Genomic DNA, 23,909 nt, shown 5'->3' on the forward strand with positions numbered 1-23,909 from the left:
ATAAAACCTCTTACGCACCGCCCACCTGAACAGTTCTAGGATTTTAAGGTTTCTATATTTTATTTCCTTTTGAGTTTATATATGTGAAAATTTTATTTAACTGGTTGTTTTATAATAACTGCCAAACAGCTTTTGAAGATAAAAGATTTCAATGAAGTATGCAAAAAATTGGATCTAATGAGACCATGTTCTCTTTTTATTTGGCCCATGTGATTCCGTACAACAAAATAATTTTATTGCAGCTTTTTTGATGAACCTAAACTTGGAACTCTTTACAGAATTTACGTTTTCTGGGTAAAATACCACTGAGTGTTCAGCAGGGTTTAGAAAAAACAATTAGTTATACAAATAATTTATGATGGTACATTTTCTATAATATTATAATAGGGTTTTAAAATTAATCACTATTTAAATGTTTTCTGTATTTATATTTTAACTTCTAGAATATTTATACATTTGAGGTAAGTACCCACTTGTGTGGAGCAATCCCTGAATCACAGCATATGGACTATATCTAAAATATCAGTCTCAGATGGAACCCCAGTTCAAAGTCAGCAGAATCTAAAGGTAATGCTTGCTCTCAATATTTGAAGCATCAAACCTACAGTCATATCTAACCGCATCTGTCTACGTGCAGCTTTACAAGTTGGGAGTTCCAGGGACTACTCAATTATTTTTCCCACTTGAATACTTTATTTTAGTTTAAACAATAAGTGTTGCTTTCTGGGAGCAGTTTTGATCCTCCTGTTTAATTTTTTGCCAAGTTTCTTGACATTTCTGTAGCAATTTTACCATATAAAAAACATAGAGCCATGGGGGGACATAAAACTTAACTATATTCTTCTGTTTATCTTCTATAACAAACTAACAGCTTGAATATCATATAAAACTTAGCTCTTCAGCTTTCAAATTTCTGTACTAAATCTACGTGCGCAGCAAGGATGCTGATATTCACAGTAATAATTATATTGATGTCTTTAAGAGAGATTAACTTTGTACTAAGCCCTGCATCTACTTGAGCATGTATTTTTGTCTTCCTCCTCTACAACTTATAGAAGAATTTAAAGAAATGAATAAAGAGTTTTAAACACACGTCTTAAGGGGTCTATAGAACAGTGCATACCTGCCATTTTCCAGTATTGGTCACAGGAGTTTAAACTTTCCTCAAGTCTCTAAAATACCATATAGTGAACTGTTCTTTTAAAGTTCTAAAAGTCAGAAATTTGAGAATTCAAAATTTAAATTTGATAGTTCCCATACCAGTGGTCTCTATCTTCCTATATATAAGAACAGTTCCTCATGTTGTGGTAGCCCCTCCCCCCCCCAAAATTATTTCATTCCTAGTTCATCATTGAAATTTTGCTATTTATATGAAGCTTAATGTAAATATCTACTTTGTAGAATATTTGATATGTGACCTTTTGTGAAAGTATGAGTTGATTCCTGAAAGGGGTAGTGACCCACAGGTTGATAACTTCTGCATAAGACACTTAGCCAAATGATGATGATTTTTTTTCTTTAGGAGCTTATTTAATGCCATTTATTTGCTGAATGGTGGTGACCTCGGCTTTAGCTTCTAAATGGAAGAACAATAGCTGAAATGCCTGGGTGTTAAAACATACTATTCTATATTGATTTTTTTTTTTTTTAGCTTCTGTGAAAATAATTTCCTTTTGATTTAAACACTGTTACAAGGATTCTCATTTCCTCTCTCTTGCCTGTGAGCTCTGTCAGATTGTACTTCAAGTGGCAAAGGATTTAGGAGGGTTAATCTGAGTAAAGCCAGAGTGATTGAACATTGACCGTGAAGACAAATATTAGCCTCTCAGGTTGGAAGCAGAACTACACTGATAAATCATATTGTCAAAGGTTTTAGCATCTATCTGCTTCACTCACTGTAGTGGACAACAAGGCATACTCCAAGAGGAAGCACCTAGCAGAAGATACATCTATCCTGATCCTAAGGAACTCCTTCTTAAGGGTTACTGCAGGATAGTTTTAACAGAAGTTGTTTGCCATGAAGGATAAGAGACAGATGGCTCTGTAAGAAGCAGAAGCCCACCCTTGAACTCTTGAGATTTATTTTTCAACTTTATGTAAAACAATTAAGAATTTATTAATAGGCATGAGAACACTCACATTAAAATAATTCTAAGAATGCAAAAACCACAACACAAATAAGTAGTGTTTATGGACCTTCCAGATGTTCACAAAATAATATAAAAGTTGGGTCATATGATAGGAAATGCATACCTGTACTACAGCATATATCCTGAAGAATAAGGCTAAATATCACCTACTGCGGCTCAAGTTCTTTCCAAAATTCAGTAAATTTTTAAATGTCAGATTATATACTATATAAAATCCAAATTACTAAGTTGTTTTTAAAATATCTTTTAATTTTTTTTAAATTATGTGAACTTGGGCTAGGGAATATTCATATAAAAATAATTAACTGCTGAGCCCTCTCCCTAGCCCCCAAATGTTTATTCTTTACCTTTTAATGCTATAGTGTCCTAAAAGGACACACAAGGACTAATGAACCAAATCAGAAAGCCCAGAAGCAAATCTTTACACCTACAGCCAACTAATTTCTGATAACTATGGTAAGCCTAGGCGTTACAGGAAGATCTATCTTCTCAATGATTTATGGTGGGAAACTTGGATCTCTACAGAAGAAAGAATGATTATTATCCTTATTCGTCATCATTTATAAATTCAATGTACTGTGAAGATTCAGTGCAAGACATGGAACTCTGATCTAACTAGAAGAAAATATGGGAAGGTTCTTCAGAACTTTAGAACCAACATGAAAATTTTGGACAAACCGTAAAAACAAGAAGATAAAAACAAAGCTAGATGAGCAGGGTTATAATAAACCAAAAGTTGTCAGCATAAAAATATAAATAAATAAAAGGAGCTGACAATAGAGTAGAGAAAAAAACTCACAAGATGGTAGAAAGTACTTTTCAGGTATGTATCTGACAAGATATTTCAATACCAGAATATTAATTATAGACATCTAGGAACAATAAGATTTAACCAGATTTTAAAAGGGAAATAGGTTTAAATAGTAAATAATTTCTGAATAGCAAATATATATAGAAAAGTGTTAAACATCATTAATCATCTGATAAAGAGAATTTGTGATTAGTTATGACCCTCACTATAAACACATATACTTTACAGATACTAAACAAGAGTCAGAAGGGGCATGTGAGAGGGCTTGGATAGAAAAGGGGAAAGAGGGAAATACTGTAGTTACAATCTCAAAAAATTTTTAAGTGTAATATGTTAAAAATAATAATAGTTGGTAGGAATCCTAGAAAAAGAGAAAAATCCTACTGTTGGTAGGACAATTATAAAATGGAGTCTTTGTTGAAAATAAAATATTGGATCCTTAAAAATTTTTAAAGTCATAACTGTAAGACCCACTTATCCTACTATTGATTTTTTTTTTGTACAAAGGAAACAAACTATTTATGTCAAAGAGACATTGCATTCCTGTGTTAATGGCAACACCATTTACAATGGCCACAAGATGGAAGAAATCTATGTATCCAGCAACAGAGCAAAGGTAGAAACAGGGCATGTGGCACTGCAATACTGTGCACTGATAAAAACAAGAGAGATCTTTTTCTCTGTGTCAAAATGGATGGAACTGGAAATAAATGGATTAACTGAACTAAGCAAGATGCAAGAAGACAGGCATGTGTGATCACATTCATATGTGGAATTGCAAAATAATGTTCTTATATAAGTCAGTAGATTAGGGACTGTCAAAGACTTGGGAAAAAGGGGAAGGAGGTAAGAAAGTTCAGGAGAGTTCAATAACCAGATACCAAATTATTGTTAGATTAAAGAAAGAAGTTCTGGCATGCTTTTGCACAGTACAGATACTTGCAATAAAAAACTATGTATGGCACATTTTAAAAAAACTAGGATAGATAATTTTAAATGCTTTCACCTTAAGGAAATAATAAATCTTTGAGGAAGCAGATATTATTAAATATTTGGTTCAAATATTACATACATATGCATGTGTTGAAGCTTCACAAGTATCCCATTGAAATGAATATTTTTAATGTTTTTAATGTATCATCTATAATTCATTTAAAAAGTTACAAAACACTAATTTAAAATTCTTAGTATTTTTTTTTGCAATACAGTAGTATGCCAAAGAAGCAACATTATAAGTCAGAGGCATATCCAATATTGCAGAAATAGTGAATACTCATAGTAAGATAATATTATTAACATGAAATCATTCTAATAATTAAAAATAGAATGTAGCTTGCAGACTCACAAAGTAATGTTAGCAATTGTGAAATAACAAAGATGAACCAGTAACATTAGCCTCCAAATCCTCACTGAGACACTTCTAATGATTTTGTGATCAACAGAAAGACAAAACAAACAAACAAACAAACACAAATCCAATATAACATCAAACTTTTCCAAAGCTAAGAAAACAAAATAAAGCCACATATTTAAAAAAACCCACCAAACTATAACCAAATAAAACCACACAAAATAATTATATTTTGGCCTCCTGACCATGAGGCATGTCCTGGATTGGTTTATATCTTCAGTTTAACTCTCTTGAAGAAAACTTTATATTTCTCTCTCCCAGGATATATAGGTGACAGTTCAGTTGTTAACCTAACTATCCCTCTGTTAGAAGGCAAATATTATAAATAAATACATGAAGAACTCAAGAAACTAGACATCAAAAAACCTCATAATCAAATTAAAATTTTTGAGTATAGATATAAACAGGTATATTGAATTGGAAAATCATGTAAAAGAGTTCAACTGCATAAACCTAAAATCCAAATAGATCAAAGACCTCAATGTAACACCAAATACACTGGAAGTGATAGAAAGAAAATTAGAATATAAACTTTAACTCATTGGCACTGGAAAAGACTTTCCAGTCTTTACTGAAAATACAGGTACTAAGATTAGCATTTAATAAGCAGTACATTATAAAACTAAAAAGTTCTGCATGGCAAAGTACACCATTATTCAGAGAAAGTGGTAGCCTACAGAATGGGAAAATATACAATGGACCCAAAACATGAGATACCAAGAGAACAAATAACCCAATTTAAAAATGGGGTACAAATTTAAACAGAGAATCCTTAAGAAGGAAGCTTAGATAATTGAGATACACTTAAAGAAATGCTTAACAGACTTAGCCAACAGGAAATGAAAATCCAACCTACTTTGAAATTTCATCTTAGAAATGTTAGAATGTGGGTTACACTTGATTGAGCATTAAGGAACTTATAAAGCCTTTGATTAAAATTAAAAAAAAAATGTATAAAAGCAAAAAGGAAAAAGGGGCATGGAATAAGGGTTTTCTAGGGAGGGGAAATGGGGAAAGGGGATGGCACCTGACATGTAAATAAAATATTCAATACAAAATAAATTAAACAAAAAAGAAAATGTTATACTGAAACCCAAGTTTTCTATGGTAGTTTAAAGTCCTGCATCACCACCATCATCATCATCATCAGAAGCAGCAACAGCAGCAGCAACAACAACAACATCAGCAAATATATGAGGATAGGAGGTAAATCAGTGTGGAAGAAGGGAGTTAGCAAGAATAGACAGAGATAAGAGAAAGCAAAGGAGAGGAGAGTGAATATCATCATACTGTATGAAATTGTAAAAAAATTAAAAATGTACACAACAAAAGACCAATACAAAATAAAACATTTAAAAAGTTAAAAAAAATGTTAGAATGTCTAAGATCAACATAAGAAGTGATACTTCAAGCTCACAAGGATGTGGACTAAGAGGAACACTACATATTGCTGGTAGGAGCACAAATTCATACAGCCACTGTGGCAATCAATGTAGTGGTGCTTCAGTAAAATAAATCTTACTAAAGATTAATCTTACTAAAGATCTGGCTATATTGCTCTTGAGGATATATACAAAGGATGCTTCTTCCTACCACAAAGACATTTGCTCAACAGTGTTCATCACTGCCCTCTTCAAACAGCCAGAGACTAGAAACAAGCTAGATGTTCTTCAACAGAAGAAAGGATAACTAAATGTGACAATTTACACAATGGATTATTACTCAGCTGTTAAAAACTGACATCAGGAAGGGTACAGAAAAATGGATAGTACTAGAAAAAAATCACTTTGAGAGTGATAACAGATCCAGAAAGACAAATATGGTATGGATTCTCTTATGTGAGAGTTAAGTTCAGTCAATGATATCCAAGCATCCATGCATAGAACCACAGACGGAAAGTATAGAGTAAGGGACTAGAGGTAACAGATAGAACTCATCGAGAAAGTGAAATATAGATAGATATACTTAGGACATTTTACAGATGGGGCTTCAGAGTAACACATGGTCCTTCTGTTAGAAAAAGGGGGAAAAAGAAATAAAAACAATGAGCTATCTCATTCATGGAACTGCTCTTCCTACAGTTGATTTTTCACCTCATTTGAGTTACAGTGAGTGCAAACTCATGAGATGAGGTCTTGGCTCTGCTTACTTATAGACTCTCAGTCTCAAGAACTGTGTCTGGCACATAGTAGCTACTAATTTACTGCACAAATCTGGGATTTAGTGAATCATACATTTCAATGAATAGCAGTCCCTTCAGGAGACTGTAGATAAAATATTTAAACACATTACCATAAAACTTCCATACTCAATGTTCCACTTCAAAACTACGGGTTTGATTTTCCATCACGTAAATATAGATAGATTTATTTTTCCCAGGCTGAAATGGTCGTGTTAGCAATCTGTCTAAAGTACATATTGAGAACATCCAGAGTGACTTATCAACTTTTGATTCCACAGTGATAACTGAAGTCAACATATAATTTAGATTTTGTAGAAGTAAGTGACTTTGTTTTGTGAAGTTGCATGCAAGACTTGTCATGCCTAATTAGAGAGTAGGGAGGCATTTGATATTGGTTTTATTTATTTACTTATAATGGTTATTGTTAGCATACAAAGAACATTGTTTAAATCCTTTGTTCTTACATTTTTTTATTCATCATGTCCTAATGGAATATGGCTAATATTATTCATCTATATAGCATCATGGCACTTTTGATGTTAACAGTTTTCAGTTGACAACCCTTCAAGAACAAAGACTTAGTTTTTCATAATTTTCGTTGGAGGTACTATGAACAAACAAGATCATTAAGTTCATTACCATTAGCCTTCACTTTTACTCATTTAAGATATGAAGTTAGATAATACAATGCTATTCACCATATTTGTGGAAACAACAATTCAGTAGAATCACAGATATAAAATCTACACAACATAAAATTTCCTTTATGACCAAAGATCTGATCCTCTCAACCAAGCTTGGATTTTTTTTGGTTTTGCTCAGTTACAAATCATCAGAATGAAGCAAAGGGAAAATGATGTAACATTGGAAGATAGACACAAGAGAAAGTCAACTGGTTTTCTTAAGTTTTCTAACATAGTCCGTGAAACATCTGCATGCCCAATTATTGAGATTGTAAAAGGCAATAGGTTGCCTGACTGCCTGACATAGACATAACATAAAACATGACATAAACGTAAAAGTCTATCCTTGTCAAGTTGGGAAAATGTATATGAAACAGCGGATCCACAACTGGCATATTGAAATTATGAGTTCTGTTTCAGTATAATAGTATGAATACTAATTTGCACAGATGAATATAAACATGCAAATATATACAAAATGCTAAACTCAAAGAGTCATACGAAACAAAATACTGCCTCAAAATTCTAACCAACATGGCTCTTTTATTATTTTTTAATTTTGTGTTTTCATGTATGCATAGTTCTCTGTGTATAAATATATTTACGTATAGTAGGCATGTGTGTAAGTGTACATTCGTGTGTGTGTGTGTGTTAAAGAACCTGTTCCATGAACCTCACATGAGCATGGATGTCAAAGCAACTTATACAATTAGATACTTGCCACCCAACATGGTTAATTTAAAATAAATTTTATGATAGTACAGTTCAAATCAAAAGAGATGGGGAATGTGTCACAATTATACTTTGAAAGCAGCATGTTGAAAAACAGAAGAAATTCTTTTGTTTGTTGCTCAACAACAGAATTTCTTTGGGATTTACACTTGTGGGCCTGCATGCTGCAGTCATATCAGCCAACGGAAATCCAGGGGGTTTCAGTATGATTTGTGAGGAGAGAGTACAGCTGCAGTTATGCTAAAAAAACCAACTCTTTAAAACCTATCACATCACATAAAACAACATCATAATTTAGATTTATATCATTGAATGACTACTGAAATATTTATTCAGTTTTCAAGGTACTTTTCTTGGTAAAGCACCTGTAGCAATTGTCTTCAAAGTGTCATTCAGGCATCTGTAGGATTCCCAAGAGCATTTCAGGGAGTCTGTGAGCTTGAAACTATTTCCATAATAACACTAAAACCTTATAGCCTTTTCACTTTGCAACATCCCAAGAGTTTGAAGTAGGGTTTTACAGAGGGTGCAGGATGCATAATAATGTTGTACAATGTGCAATGTCAACATTTGGATTTTTGGCATCACTCAGGTTTGAAAAAATAGAGAAATAACTGGATGTGGGTATTGAAATAGCTGATTCTCCCTTAGAATCCTTATTAAAATAGACTCACACACAGGAACAGAGGGTGAACACTGAACTGCTTTGAGTAACTGTGTGGGGGATGGAGATGGATCCACTTGGCTGGTGTGGCTAGCAAGAATCGTCTGACACTGAAATTTCAAAACAAATCCCCTTGCATTTTTATTCAGAAATAAATATAAGAATACTGACATAGAAATTTCTTCATTCTTTACTCCTTTCTTTACTACTTTCTTCCTTTTTGAAAAAAAAAAGATAATGGCCCTCAAGTGTCTCCAGTCCTAACAAAGTCATAACCAGTATAATGAAGGAGAGCAGATTGTCATATTTGCCTGGTCCTGGCAGCTTGCCATGATAGCAGCCATTCTGTAGAGTATTCTAGGATCAAGAATAAAATTAGGATCAAGGATGCTCACATTTAATATATGTGACATTATATGTGACAGAAAAATTAGAGCTTGACTCAAGAGTTAGCTTAAATGATAAATAAGTTCAAATATACATCTCCAATTAGATGTGCTTTATTAAACCTGGAAATATTCTTTTGAATACGACAGTTGTTACAGGAACGATACAAGCAGTGATCCTTTTCTAGACTGTTAGAAGTTTATAGAGTTGTGGGAACTTCTTATAACAGACATCTTCAGAGGAATAAGCAGTAGCAAGGAGAATAAAGTCATGTCTTGTGATGATAAGTAAATGTTATCCTTTGCTACATATGTTTTCTCCTGGAGCAAGAGTGTGGTACAAAATATGATGCTGTGTTTGTAGAATCTGTATTGGGTGATATGGGTAACGAGCACAGAAGCATCAAGAGAGACTGTGGAGAATATTAACTTTAAATATTTAAAAATAACACACTAGTAAAAAAAAATCCCAGAGATTTATCAAACCTTCCTGTTAAAGATAGCTTAGTCAAAAATAGTGAGTAAAATGTCGATAGTTTAAATATGTGGAAACCTTGCTGTAGTTGAGTAGAAGGTTTTTTTTAGATGAGGAATGTTATTTCACAATTATAATATTTATTTGGCTTTTAAATGCAACCTATTGATTTTTCACCAAAACATACTACTTATCGAGAGAAGTCTCTATGTATGGAAAACGTAACTGACACACGATTTTATGTTATCGTTTCTTCTTATTTATACACTCACACATTTATAATATGGAAATTGTAATAATAATGGAAATACCCATTACTCACCCTGGTTGTGTAAGCAGCTTCGGGATCATCTTCTAGCACCCGAGAGAGCCCAAAGTCAGAAACTTTACACACCAAGTTACTGTTGATCAAGATGTTCCGAGCAGCAAGGTCCCGGTGGACATAGCCCATGTCTGAGAGGTACTTCATACCTGATGCTATACCACGGAGCATTCCCACAAGCTGTATGACTGTGAACTGGGCATCATGTTTCTGAAATGCATTTGTAATACAGACTAAGTTATGTTTCTTTTATTTTATGATTTCGTATGCCAACATTTTTCATTATTGACTCTATACATTTTAACTAAAAGCATCTAAGACTATCACTATCTGCAAACAAATGAATGCATAGCTAATACAAAATTGATAGTGGTTGCATTACCCAGTACTCTATCATAAAATCAGAATTTGGTTCAAAAGTAGGACTATCTTGATCTTTATATGATACTCAAGCTCCTTCTCAAAAATTAATATTAGGAAAAAATTAAATAGCATGGGTATTTCAAGATGATAGTTATCTGATTTAAATTTTACTCTTGTCTCTTGGTTACAATTTCAATTAGTCTATGCATTTTATATGTTTGTCCATTGGTCCTTCAGCCATCTACATCAATTTGTAAGATATTAAAATGACCTTTGAGACAGGGTAAATATCTTTTGCTATCTCTTGAAATTGTTAAAGATTATTTGAATATTTTGAAGATTTTAAATTTCTTTAAAATTCTTGAAGTAAATTAAACTATAAAATATAAAATATATTCAAAATATAAACATTAAAATTAAAAACATTATTACAAAAATTAGATCTTTCAATTGAGAATAGGTACACTTTATAATTTCATCAAATTCCTGATATCTGAGTAGACAGGATTATCTGAGATCCATCTGAGTTAATTAACAAGAAGGGCAAAGGTATATTTCTGCCTTATATCAATTTCATTTATATCTAGCTCTAGGGACATATTTTAGTCTTTAAATTCATTTTAAAGATGTGATTTGGGGTAATACAAAAGCCTTAGCATTTTTTAAAAATGTTTAAATACAAACCATTCACATTTGGGGGTAAAACATGAAGATAAAATTTTACAATTTCTATTTACTAAGTAATCCTAGTCTATTTCACTTTTACTTTAAATTTGACACCAAAATACTTAGTACAGTATTAGAACATATAGAATTATTTCTATGACTCATTTGTCAATCTGTATGTTTATATACAATATATCATATATACACATAAATACTGTAAATATGATAATTTACTCACACGTAAGAAACTGTCCAAGGAACCATTCTCCATGTATTCTGTGACAATCATCACTGGCTTACCTGAACATATAATAAATGATAGATATATGTTTATCAGCACTCAACTAGTATCAACTAAAGAACATACCTATATTATAAAATTTGACATATCTAATAAACATAGGAAACTTGAGTGTCCTCCAAACACTACTATGTTGTAATAAAAAGATCCATTTTCAAAGTAAAATGCAAAAAAAAAAAAAATAGAGAAATCTAGGCTTCAGAACAGAGGTTCCATAACATACTTTATCTAAACTGAATTATTTAGCACAGTGTTTGTCTGCCGTAAGATATCCAAATGTACCTCTTTATTCTTTTGCTTCTAAGGTATTATTAGAATCGAACATTTATCTTCACCCTTATTGTTTCAGTTTCATTTCTCTTACTGTGAAAAATACCTTGACAAAAAGCAAATCATGTTAAAAATGTATGGTTTGCTTACAATTTCACATCATACCCCATTATTTTGGGGAATTAAAGGCAGCAAGAATTGAAGCAGTGAGTTATTTCACAGTTAAAAGCTGGAGATAGTGAATGCATGTTTATCAGGACTCAGTTCACTGTTTCTGTTTTCATAAAGTGCAGGACATGAACCTAGGGAATGATTACAAGTACTTTAGGCTGAGTCTGCTTTCATCTAGAAGCACAATTAAGACAGTCTCCCATAGACAGGACCTTAGTTCAGACCAACAAGACAATTAGTCTTGAAACACTCTTCACAGGGGACTTTTGGCTGTGGCAGATTGACAATTAAAACCAATCACCATACTGAGCATGCTTAGGGAATTAGCATTCAGTTATCTTCTCTGTAGCATTTATGGAGCAGTAGATTGTGGATCAGACTCTTAAAATTCTCCCTAGTTTCCCTGCCTTCAGTTTTTAATGACAATCTGCCAATAGTTACATTTTCAAATAGCAAAATATTTCATCTATTTGATGATTGTTTTCCAAGTCTAGTGGACCCAGGTTAAGTCAGAACTGAGAGAGTTCTTGAGCATAGGACAGTCTCTGGTTAAACAATCATGTCCAACAAATTGCACAACACAGTAACAAGTTCCCTTCTAAGCATGTTCTCTGAGTGGAAATCAGTTCACTGAGTTGTTTTGGTTTTGTGTTCTTAATTCTTTTTTTCTCCCTAGTCTCATATATATTATTTCCCCTCATATATATTAATTTCAATTATTTTAATTGTATGAGAACTGTTTTATTTCTTCCTTCCTTATGGTATTATAATACTTTTTTTATTAGATATTTTATTTACACTTCAGATGGCATCCCCTATCCCCATTCCCCCCCACCCCCCTTAGGAAACCCCTATACCATGCCCCCTTTTCCTTTTTGCATTTATACATTTTTTTTAAAAAATGTTAATCATAGGCTTTATAAGTATTATAATACTTTTGTTTTTAAGACAGACTGTCCATTTTGTGTTTATTGTCTTGCTTGTTCCTTGACTATTTGCATCTATTGTATTGCTAGTTCCGCAACCTAGAACTGACCTTAATACATGCATGTAATCAAAATGGTATAAAAGCATAAAGAAGGAGGGGGTAATGCATAGGGGTTTCTAGAGAGGTGAAATGGGGAACGGAGATGACATCTGTATTGTAAATAAAAAATATCCAATAAAAATAAACTTAAATAAACAAATTAATTAATTTTTTAAAAAGACAGGCTGTCTTGTAGTCTAGATGTATCTTGAACTCATTACACAGTATAGCCTGCCAAGGAACTTCTGATCCTAGCCTTCCTTCCATCTGGTGAATGTTCCTCATATACGCATCTGCAATACCTTGTCTGTCTGGGACTAAGGATCCGACTCTGGATCTCATGCATGCTGGGAAGCATTCTACATATTAAGGTACACTCTCACTTAGTTTCCCCTTATGAGACTATAAATTATCCTCTTTACATAATTTCTTTAAACTTTCCTTTTATAGGTGTAAATCATCACTGTATAATGAATCGGTATGGTGCATGCTATTTGATACATCACTTTGATATATCTAAATAATTAAATTAAATAAAATATCCACATATATAAATTACATGAAAACTCTCAGATAAGTTTTACATATATTATTATCAACTGATACACTGGCCTATTTTCATTAAGGCATCAATTTGTTTACATTCCTTAGTGCCACATCAACATATCTGCTTTTTCTAAATCTTAGCTAAACCTTAGTTTGACAAGTTTCAAGAAGAAATTCAAGCTTTACTTGTGGCATAGAAACATTGTATCCTAAGATAGTTTACTTTCAGCCATGTCTTTTAGTAAAGTACATGAATGATTTAAGGAATGAATGAATGAAAAATAAGCTTGCTTATTCTAAGTCTCTACAGATCATTATCGGGGTCTGTGCTCCTTCCTAATACAATTCTGGGGGAATAATATAGTACCAAAGTTCAGTGCATGCTTCAGAAGTAGTTGAAGAAACTCTGCTTCATTTGGCTGGTTGTTGCTTTTGTATACCATTCAGCTCTCTGCTTATCATGGATTTCCTCTGGCTCTCAGCCTTATGGCCATTTCATTTCTCATTAGCATGTCTCGTAAAATGTTTGGCAAGGGAAATAAAAGTAGCTAAGAAGTCAAACTAGTCAATTAAGCCATAGCCCCATGACCATCCAGAAATGAGATCAGGCTGCCTTTAGCTCTTCTAATTTAGGTATTTGTAAACACTTCAGTTAAGATAGGCAAGTCTGGAAATGTGCTTTGCATTAAGTTCAAAGATCCAGCAACCAAAATGTACAGACAAAGAGCAAACAGAATCACTTGGGGAGCAATATCCTAACTTACAGTTCCCTTTGTGATCTTGATAAATATGGCTAAAAACCAAAGATTCTGGAATAGTAGTGAGACTCTGCTGAAGCGTGCACTAAATGTAGTGGGAAATGATCCCAAAACTATCAGCTCATCTGCACAATATGCAGTGTGCTGGTACGAAAGTTTGCATGACCCATCCTGTGTGCTTTGATTAACACATGACACAATCTGCTTTCTCAAAGTGGAGCCTGTATCATTTATTGTCACTAGAGATCCCAACACACATCTCAGGATATGTAATAAGCCACCTTCCGAAAATTCTAGCCTATGACTGGCTGAAGAATAGTCACCCCAAATCATTGAGGCAAATTTCACAGTGCAGTTTAACTTCGATTCCTAAATTTATTAAGTTTAAAAAGAAAACAGAAGAAATAGCCTCTCATAGTAATACAGTAAAGAACCAAGCTAGTATGTTATAAGAAGTTTCTTTCCACAATTATCTGTAGTAGTTCAGAGATACTAGAAGTCACTTAATCACTGCTAAATGACATCATCTAAGAAATCCAGAATAAGGACTGGATATTGATGGCTACAATTATCTTAGGCATGATTTTCATAAAATCTAGAGTTGGATGGTGTAATATAGGTAGTATAATCATCTTGCCTTTAAATTTTTCTAATCTTAGTTTTGGGGTTAAAATATTTACATTCAAATTTTAAAAATATTTATTTATATTAAAATATTAAAAAATACTAGCTGCCCCTAAACAGTACCAATTATTTCTAATACAGTAAATTGCTATTTCTAGTCTTGGATACACTGGTTTCCTGTCTGTTTTGAGACAGAGACTTGCTAAGTGTCGCTGGGTGGCATGGCATAGGCAGAGGTTAAGTTCAATTGAGTTATCTTTGTAACTCCACAGTCAAGCAGTGAGCCAGTGACAATTGTGGAAGACATGTGTGTGACTGGGGTTGGGCTAAGGTTGGTCCCTGTTATTTATATATTGGCTCTGAAAGTCTAGTTCCTAGGATTCCTCACAAACCACAGTTGCCCCCTCATTGCTAAATCTTTCAGTCCTGCTGCTAGTGTAGCAGACAGCTTCTCCTTTAAAAATAATATGTGTAATAAATGTGTACATTTTCATATGTGTGCACATCTGTGCAAATTCGGTTTGTTCTTTTATTGTTCTCTGTCTAAGTTTTTTGAGACAGAATCTTTCCGCTGGCCCCAAACCTCACTAATTACACTAGAATGAAATATTAGTAACCTTTGGGGATCCACCTGTCTCTACCTAACCTTCCCTTTACCACAAGGTCTGAGTTAACAGTTGTGCACACTGTACTATCCAGTTTTTACACTGGTACTCAGGATCCAAATTCATGTCACCATCTTTGTGCACAAGCAGTTTACCCACTAAGCCATGTCGCTAGTCCATTAAATTTATACATTTTCTATATGTCTAAGTATATCTTCTATTGTCTGATATGTTAAATAATCTTTAAATTTAAAGTAGCTTATTTCTGAAGATATTTGTACCTTTATTCTTTTTAACAATGTTGTAAATATTTCAAATCATTAATTATTGAACAAGCCACTTTGAATTTGTAGAATAAACTAAACTTGGGAATGGTATGTTACATTAGTATTTATATTATAATTGCGTCTTTCCTATTCACTCCTCTTTTTTGTACATTGGTAGACACGGTTTTATAATTGCTATTACTACATTTTATTCTGCATTATTATGACTAGCTATCTTACTCTCTGATAATAATTGCTTACCCTATACCAGGTTAGCATAATGTCTATCCTCATAGTTCAAAATGGCACTTTTCCTTCCTTCCTTCCTTCAAATATTAGTGTGAGGACAGAATTACTACTATATACTAAATTAGTGTCTCCATGTATGCATAGATGCATGTACACACATATTTTGTGTATAAAGTTCTTTCAAGTATAAAGTTACTTTGGTGGTCCACACCTTTAATCCCATCACTTGGGAGGCAGAGGCAGGTGAATCTCTGAATTTGAGGCCAGTCTGGTATACAAAGTGAGTTCTAGGACCCCCAGTCCTACAGTAAAAAGCTCGGTCTCAAAAAAAAAAAAAAAATCACCCAACCACCCAAACAAACGATTAAATTCATTTTTGATGTGAATTGATGCTCTTTGAAATGCAGATCACAGGTGCTAGGCAATCATGTTCCAACAAATTTTACACGTTCAAATATTTTCATGTTTTTAATATTTGAGAATTCCATGCAAAATATTTTTGTCACATTAACCCTTTCCCTAGTCCATACTCCACTAACTTTGTGTTTTCTTTTTGTTATTATATTTAAGTCATCAACATGTGAGTTTTAAGTCACATGTGGTTGGATGTGTGGTCTTCCACTAGAACATGGTTGACCTACAAGAGTCTATACCAACAAGAATGATTTCCCCTCTCCAAGAAGCTATCATTTCTGAATAGTTCCTAGTTATGGGTGAGACTTCATGTCATTTCCTATCTTCACTATAGAATTTTGCCTGGCTTGACCTTCTGCAGATCATGTACTTGGTGCCATAACTGCTGTGAGCTCATATGTGCTATTGCCCTGTAGTGTCCTGAAAGCATGGTCTCCATGTAGCCATCAACCTCTCTGGCTCTTATAGTTTTTCTGCTATTTCACAAAGACCTCTGAGGAAGGGTGTGACCCAGGTGACCCACTCATGGCTGAGCTTTCTGCAGTCTCTGTCTTTACAAATGACCAATTCTATTTCACTGGGTTCATGATCATCTACACAAATTGAATTCAGTCTTTCAATATTTAATCTTTCAAAATGTCAGGATACCATGCTACTTATGTAAATGAGAAAAAATGTGCAACACCAATTCCATGGTAATTCCAATTTAGCCATGCAAGAGACATTAGTGAACAGTAAAAAAAAAAAAATGAAATAACCCAAATCCTTTAAACATGTAAAACCTCATTCCCTTCATGGTTTCTCTTAAATATACTGATGAAGACCTTCTTGGTTATGTTACATGGCATGCTGATATGTAAGTCTGAACTCAATTGCCAATTTGTAATTGTGACCATGTCATATATTTTGCTTGCATCATCAACATTTTCCCGTGTCATAACTGGTGAAATAAACATCATGTACGTATTCCCTACACAGAAACTCATAGGAAATAGAGTACTAGAAGAAGCACAGATGAGACTTTTAGAGAGAAGAAGCAAATGAGGTAATGAAGACCTGTATTTTCACTTAAGTATGACACCTTCTAACTATGCTCTCTCATCTTATGTAAAGTGAATAGAAATATCTAAGTTTTTTGTGCAATGTAGACATTCAAAGGGACACATAAGAAATCCCATAAGGCACAATCCACAGTATGGCTCACCATGCAAGATTACATATTAAATATGCAGTAAATCTTTTTGATGCTCCAATTTTCTTTCCATTTCTAGAAAATAATTCAAGGGTAAAATGTACCAGTACACATTTATTTTTAAATAAAAAAAAAATGCTACTAGGTAAAATTTTGCCAACGGTAATTACTGTTGGGGCCTGAGCATCAGTTAACTAATGGTGTGATGGCAGAAATATCAAACATTTGCTGCAACTAAGTTCCATCCTTTTGAACTCCAGGAAAATTGATAACACATGTTAGTACCTAGCTCTGCTCAGAGTGTGCCACAGCTTTCTGCTACTTTGAAGATCAGAGGCTCTATCACCTTCTCCTGTTCAAGGCCATCGGGCGCAGCAAGTACCATGCCATTAACATTGTTTATGGCTCAACTCAAATAAATGAAAAAGTAATGACTATATAATGATCTTTCTGCCCCACCCCCCAAAAAAGATCTGAAAATAGAATATTACATAGGTTGTGTGGCTCCCACACACCATTAATAGCAACAATAAAAAATGGCTTTTAGGCAAAAGAAAAAAAACCTAGAAGTTATTTTCCAATTTTTTTCTTTGGTGACACATTGTCTCATGCCTAATCAGACGTAGGACATACTAGTTTTATACATACACTAGTCGTGTATATAGTATGTGATATTTAAAATATTTGAAAATATCACAATTCTGGTAATTCTGTTTCACATGAAGAAGCACCTGTAACAGGTTAACGTGGAAGAGGTCGCACACTGAGTAAGGCTGACTTGGAATTTGACTTCAGATCCACAGAATTCCTAATTAAAACAAGAACAGGCTCGATCTTCCTTTGTAAATACCATCTTGTGCATGAAAATCAAGTCCGACTTCATGCTGCTGGTGTGTTCTCTGGACTTTATATATAGATTGATTTATAAGCTGAAGAGGTTTAGACAACAATATCCTCTGGAAAATAGCTAACTTTTAGTTGGCATATTAGCTTTATTTTGTATTAAATGAAACATATTAGGATGATACTAAATTGCCTCTGCTGGGTGCCAGACTTAGAGCTTTCAAACATGCCACTGAGATGCTCAGAATCAAGTTCAATGCAGAGTACTCTTTTATATTTACAGTGAGTTTGGCTGTGTTTATAGCGTGGGCTTGGCAGCTGCTCATGTTCATATTTTACCAGGGAGATATAGCATGTTTAAAATTTTTACTCCAAGGGGGTGGCTGTAATTGACAGTAGGATGTTCCGGAATCAGGAATCAGATGCTCAACACATCCTATCTGCTACTTACTATCTGCAGTTTATTATCAGCTTTAGGCCTTAATAGTTTTTCTGCATTTGGATATTTTATTATTCTTCTTTATCTTTGCTTATTGCAATTCAGATGCAAGGAAAATTTCCCACAATATTTACTGTTTTTCATTGACGTGAATGCAATAAATACGTTCTACGGCACAGCAAACAGGCTGCGTTTGCTAACTGACTGGAATGAGAGCAAACAGCACCTAGTGGATGAAGTCCTAGAACCAGTTGCTGAGGGTCAGTCCAAACCTAGAATTACGCTTGATGTTCACTTTATACCCACTGTTTCTTAAACGTTTATGCTGGAAAAATGAGTGACGATTCTATCCAGGCTAAAATGTCATCGTTTTCTCCATCTTTCTCTGATGGAAACAATCGTTTAGGTAAGGAAACTTCTGTGGAAAACGCACTGGATTCAATGTCACCGAAAGCCTTTAGCGGCAATTAATGTCTCTCTCCTCCTCTGTTACTTCCTTTGCTTTACTTTCCACCTCTTCGTTCTTCTCTTTGCTTTGTGCTTTTATGCTACGTGTTGTTTGTTTGTTTGTTTATATGTATCCACTTTACATCCTGCTCACTGTCCCTGTCTCCTGGGTTACAACGTTGTCCTCCCTGGAATCACTCTTGCATACCACTCCTCACTCTCCTTCAAATACATTGCCTCCTTTTTCATTGAACATATATATGTGCATATATATAAATATACGCACATAATACATAAATATATTTAAATATATAATATATGAACATATGCATATATATACATGTAAATCACTTTACCCGATTCATGTTGAAAATTTCCACTTTGATTCCTGACACAGTGGAAAATTAAATATTTATTTTGACCAGGGGCTACACTTACCTATATCTCTCACATCTTTGAGAAATATTATCTTGTTTGGGGTATTTTATTTCATTTCATTTTTTAACTTATGTATTTAGGATTTGAATAAATGGTAAATGGCACTGTGCTGGGCTGGTGAGCTGCTGCTCTGGATGAATATGACCTTTATGCATGCTATGCGATATGATACACAAATGTCCTAGTACACACAAACACACACACACACACACACAAACACTAAAACTGTGCTACAAGAAGAGAATTCAAATGTGAAAATCTGTTTTTTGTTCATATTAGGCAATAGAGTTTAAATGGAAAAGGGTTAAGCTGTATTTCACAATATTTGCAGTGACTTCCAGACAAGAACCTTATGCTGTATGACTTGCAGGTGACAATGTAAAAGAGAAATGAGCAATTCTAATGTATCAGGAGGTAATGACAATGTAAAAATACCACAGTAAAAGTCAAAACCAGCAGACCCATCATGACGTAAAATGAGACATGGTAAATGTAAAATCTGAGAATAAGATGAAGAGAGGCATATGTGCAAACGGATTGACCTCCCCAGTTGGGTTCCAGATCCATAGAGCAACCACTTGATCAAGATGTCACCACGGATATTAAATGTCTAAATAACACAGAGAAGCCAATGAAATGTGATCCTGTCCATCTAAAACACTATGTTTTTCCCCTAAAGGGACAGTAGAAGCACTTACTTTCATAATCTCCACCTTACTATCAATGTTTTAATTAATAATTAAAACAAAAAAGTTTCATCAGCAAGTATTTCAGTATAATTGCTAGTATCCCTAAAAGTTATGAATACAGAGGCAAGAAATAACTACAGGATTTCACATGGTTATATTGTGGATGGTGCAATTATAAAGTTCTTTTTGTTATTATGTTGAATTGTTAAGTTCTTCATTCTATTTATTTCACATCAAAATTCAAAGGATAATCAAAGTATTTCTTCAGTATGCCACACTCTTGTGTAGAAGGAAATACATTTTTAGCTACACTAAAGTGGGAGAAGGTATCAAAGCCACCTGGAAAGGGCTGCACATAATGTTGCAGAAAAATATCATTGGGCAAAATATAACGAGTAATAGCTGTTGGTAACCATAGAGTATAGAAATGTGGTGCCAATGAATTATCTCTTGAAAGATGCCAAATTTTCTGCCATATGTTGTCATTCACTGGATGGAGTCTGTTGCCAATTTCATTTATTCTTCAGCCTGTGATCCAAATCTTGAGAAAAAAAAATCCTCAATGCATCCTCGAGAGGTTTACATTGGGACCAGAGCCAAGAATCGCAGAACTGCCTCACAGGATCTTTTTATGCTGGCTGAAGAAACCATCATGGATATAAATCCAGAGCTCTGCAATGACCCTGAGCCAGAAGCTCCCCAGTGAAGCCAGGAAGACACTGGGAGCCTAGGTCAGAACTACCTGAAATTCACTGGAGAGCAACGAGAAGACGAGGGTCTCCTGAGAGTCACAATCTTAACATCTTAGACGCATACCCAAGATTCCTATAATTTTCCTAAAGGCAGGAAGAGAGCAAGGGGGTCAAAGATCTGAGGGTTAAAATGAAGCTGGTGAGTAATACAAGAAAAGGCAGCTAGCTGGGAGTTCCTGGAAAAATCCAGTCGTTACTACTCTGAGAACAAGATACTCTGAGAACAAGACTATTCTTCACAATTCTCATCAAGACAGTTTTTTAATCAACTGACTAGTGTCAGAATTCACAGGTTTGTGTGTAATAGAACAGCACTGGCATTTAACCTATTGGCAGAAAATAATTACGATCATCCTGAACCAGTTAGAACCAAACTACTTGAGGTTTCAAAATGCTTCAATGACTTTGAATGTATGCGATATCTGCTCAGCATAAGCAAAAGCTGGCCTTGTGATTTTACTTACTTTTAGTGACAACTCCTTCCAGTCGGATGATGTTGGGGTGGTCAAACTGTCCCATGATGCTCGCTTCTCCCAGGAAGTCTCTTCTTTGTTTCTCTGTGTAGCCCACTTTCAGGGTCTTGATGGCCACCGAAATCTCTTTTTTTGAAGGAAGTTTTAAGCGGCCACTGCAAACTTCTCCAAATTCACCTGTTAGGATATAAAAAGAACAATACAATATAATGAAATATTAAAAATTTATGAGGGTGAGTAGATTGCTCCCTGGGTAAAGTATGCAGTCCACAGTTAGGAAGCCCAGCACTCAGGCCAGTTATAGTGGTGCATGTCTGCAAACTCAGCCCTGGGTAAGTAAGACAGGCAGATGCCCTGGACTTGTAGGTCATCCAGTATAGCCACAGTAGCAACGTTCAGGGATTAGGTTCAGGGAGTAATTATATATCAACAACCACACAAATCAAATATAGATCAATAGAGAAAAACATTCAAGGTCCACGTCTGCTTTTAATGTGTACAGGCGTATGTGATTGAAGCATATACCACACAAAAATGTACACACACACACACACACACACACACACACACACACCAAAATCATTCAAAGCAGAGCAACTGCTTCTTTTAAATAACTCTATGAAAAGATATATGTTTGGACTTTGAAAGTATATTCTATAAGCTCAAAAAATTTGGAAGATGACAATATAAATTGCCCAAGAAATCCTTAGAATATTTGTGGACCTTGACAGAAGCTCTCCATGGTTTAAATCAGCACAAAGTAAAACTGCAAGTGGGGAATTGCGAGAAGCATCTAGTAGAGGTTGAATTCCTTGTTCTAATAGATAACATTGTTTCAAGGTTATCAATGGGTGAGCACAGATATTAAAATTGAACCCTGGATTAATGTCAGATGTTTGAAACTCTTCTGTTTTTACTAGGAAGGCCAAATTGGCTATAGACTTAGACCCACTGAAAATGAGAAGGTAGGCATCTGCTATCAATTCATTTTACTGGAGTATTGGTTTGTTGTATTATTGACACACCAGCTATAAAGTTCTCTAGGCTTCTGGGAGGAGAGCAATGACACAACAACATCAAATGAAGCATAGCCAGTTTTACCTAAAACTCACTGTAGAAATATTTTTCTTAGACTTAATGCCCTCAACAAAGCTACTTTAATGTGCAAATGATCTGAAAATCATTGAACATGAAATAATGCTGAATTTTGAAGCTTACAATTTAGTTGATATAAATAGATGATATAAAATTTCCATGAACAATTAGGATCCCGCCAGGTTACTGATAAGATTTACCTATAGCTATTCCAATAAATGCTGGCCCTCAGACAACAGAAGCTCTTTACATGTCATTCTCTGACTCTATTTTAGCTATAATTCCATGCCACCCATGGAATGTCTTACCTCATTATTGTACAGACTATTGGATCTGTGTTGTACAACATTTAAACATTAATCATGTAGTAACCAGAGAGGGGTTATTTGCAAAGTTTTTCAATTAACTATTTTTAATGAACAAAGTATTGCTGAGTGTTTTCTAAATATGTATCAGTTAGAGAGGTGTGAGACAATCTGCTTATTTATTTATTTACATATTTAATTTTTGTAAAGTAAATGTTTTGACCTCCAAATAGCAGAATATCCTATTTATTCCCTGATGCATCACAACAAATAGTTTGCCTTCTCTTTAGGAAGTTTTAACCTCCACTGACTTTACCTTATTATGTAAATCCACTCTCCATTGTTTGCAAAGCAATGACTTATGCTACTATACCTTGACAAAACCACTTGCAGTCCAAAATAAAAGATGTAACTATCTTTTCTAAACATATTTCTCAAGTAATAGGAGTGATGCAGATTTCGTGAAATACCAACAGACCTCAGAGTGAACAAGGAATAATAATCCTTGTTTCTGTGGAACTATAGGTTCTGTTGTGCTGGAGGAACAATAGCACAAAATTTGAGAAATCAACTGATTTCCTAAACTCAAGATAGAATATGTCACTACAGACATGGGGGAAATAAGGAAAAAGAGAAATTGCACCATAGCTTAGAATGTAAAACACAAAAAAGATTTAATTTCCTTTCATGAGGTTATCGGAACATTTCCAGGGAGCTTTAGTGCCATTTGTGTCAAAACCTATGGGGTGAGTATTAAATTGGCATTTTACATTACTTAAAACACATACTCAAAATAGTCACATGACATCTATGTCAAATGTGTCAGCCTTTTATTTTTGATTATTGGTCCTCTGAAAGACACGTTTAAACTAAAAATCAAGATTTACAGTGACTACTTTTGTTTATAGTGAGACCGACTTTTATCTTGCTCTCCCCATTTAGTCAATAGCTTTGTGACACATGATCAGCTATTAGCCACTGCTCTTGCAGTCCCTGGAATTCAATAAATAAAAGGCAGCCATGGTCTGAGAAGTCTGTAAGTCTGGCACCTTTGAAATAATTACATTCCATTAAATGCTATATTTATTTATTGCCTTTCTTTGATCGTGAAATCAGAAAATGCCTATCTCTATAGTAGTACACTTAGGACTCAAAAAATG

At 34.2% G+C, this 23,909-nt stretch overlaps 1 protein-coding gene across 2 annotated transcripts in view; it reads right to left on the reverse strand.

The window, feature by feature from the left end:
• Epha3 (EPH receptor A3) overlaps positions 1–23,909 on the reverse strand; it is a 297,859-nt gene that overhangs the window by 24,979 nt on the left and 248,971 nt on the right. For both annotated transcript variants that reach the window (XM_076943064.1, XM_034515244.2), the window contains exons 11-13: positions 21,341–21,526; positions 11,084–11,145; positions 9,817–10,026 (exon numbers count right to left, since the gene is read on the reverse strand). In XM_076943064.1, the coding sequence (XP_076799179.1) occupies positions 9,817–10,026; positions 11,084–11,145; positions 21,341–21,526 (458 nt within the window). The remainder of the gene's footprint in view (positions 1–9,816; positions 10,027–11,083; positions 11,146–21,340; positions 21,527–23,909) is intronic.

This window comes from Arvicanthis niloticus, chromosome 12 (genome assembly GCF_011762505.2).
Source record: "Arvicanthis niloticus isolate mArvNil1 chromosome 12, mArvNil1.pat.X, whole genome shotgun sequence".
Taxonomy (NCBI): Eukaryota; Metazoa; Chordata; class Mammalia; order Rodentia; family Muridae; genus Arvicanthis; species Arvicanthis niloticus.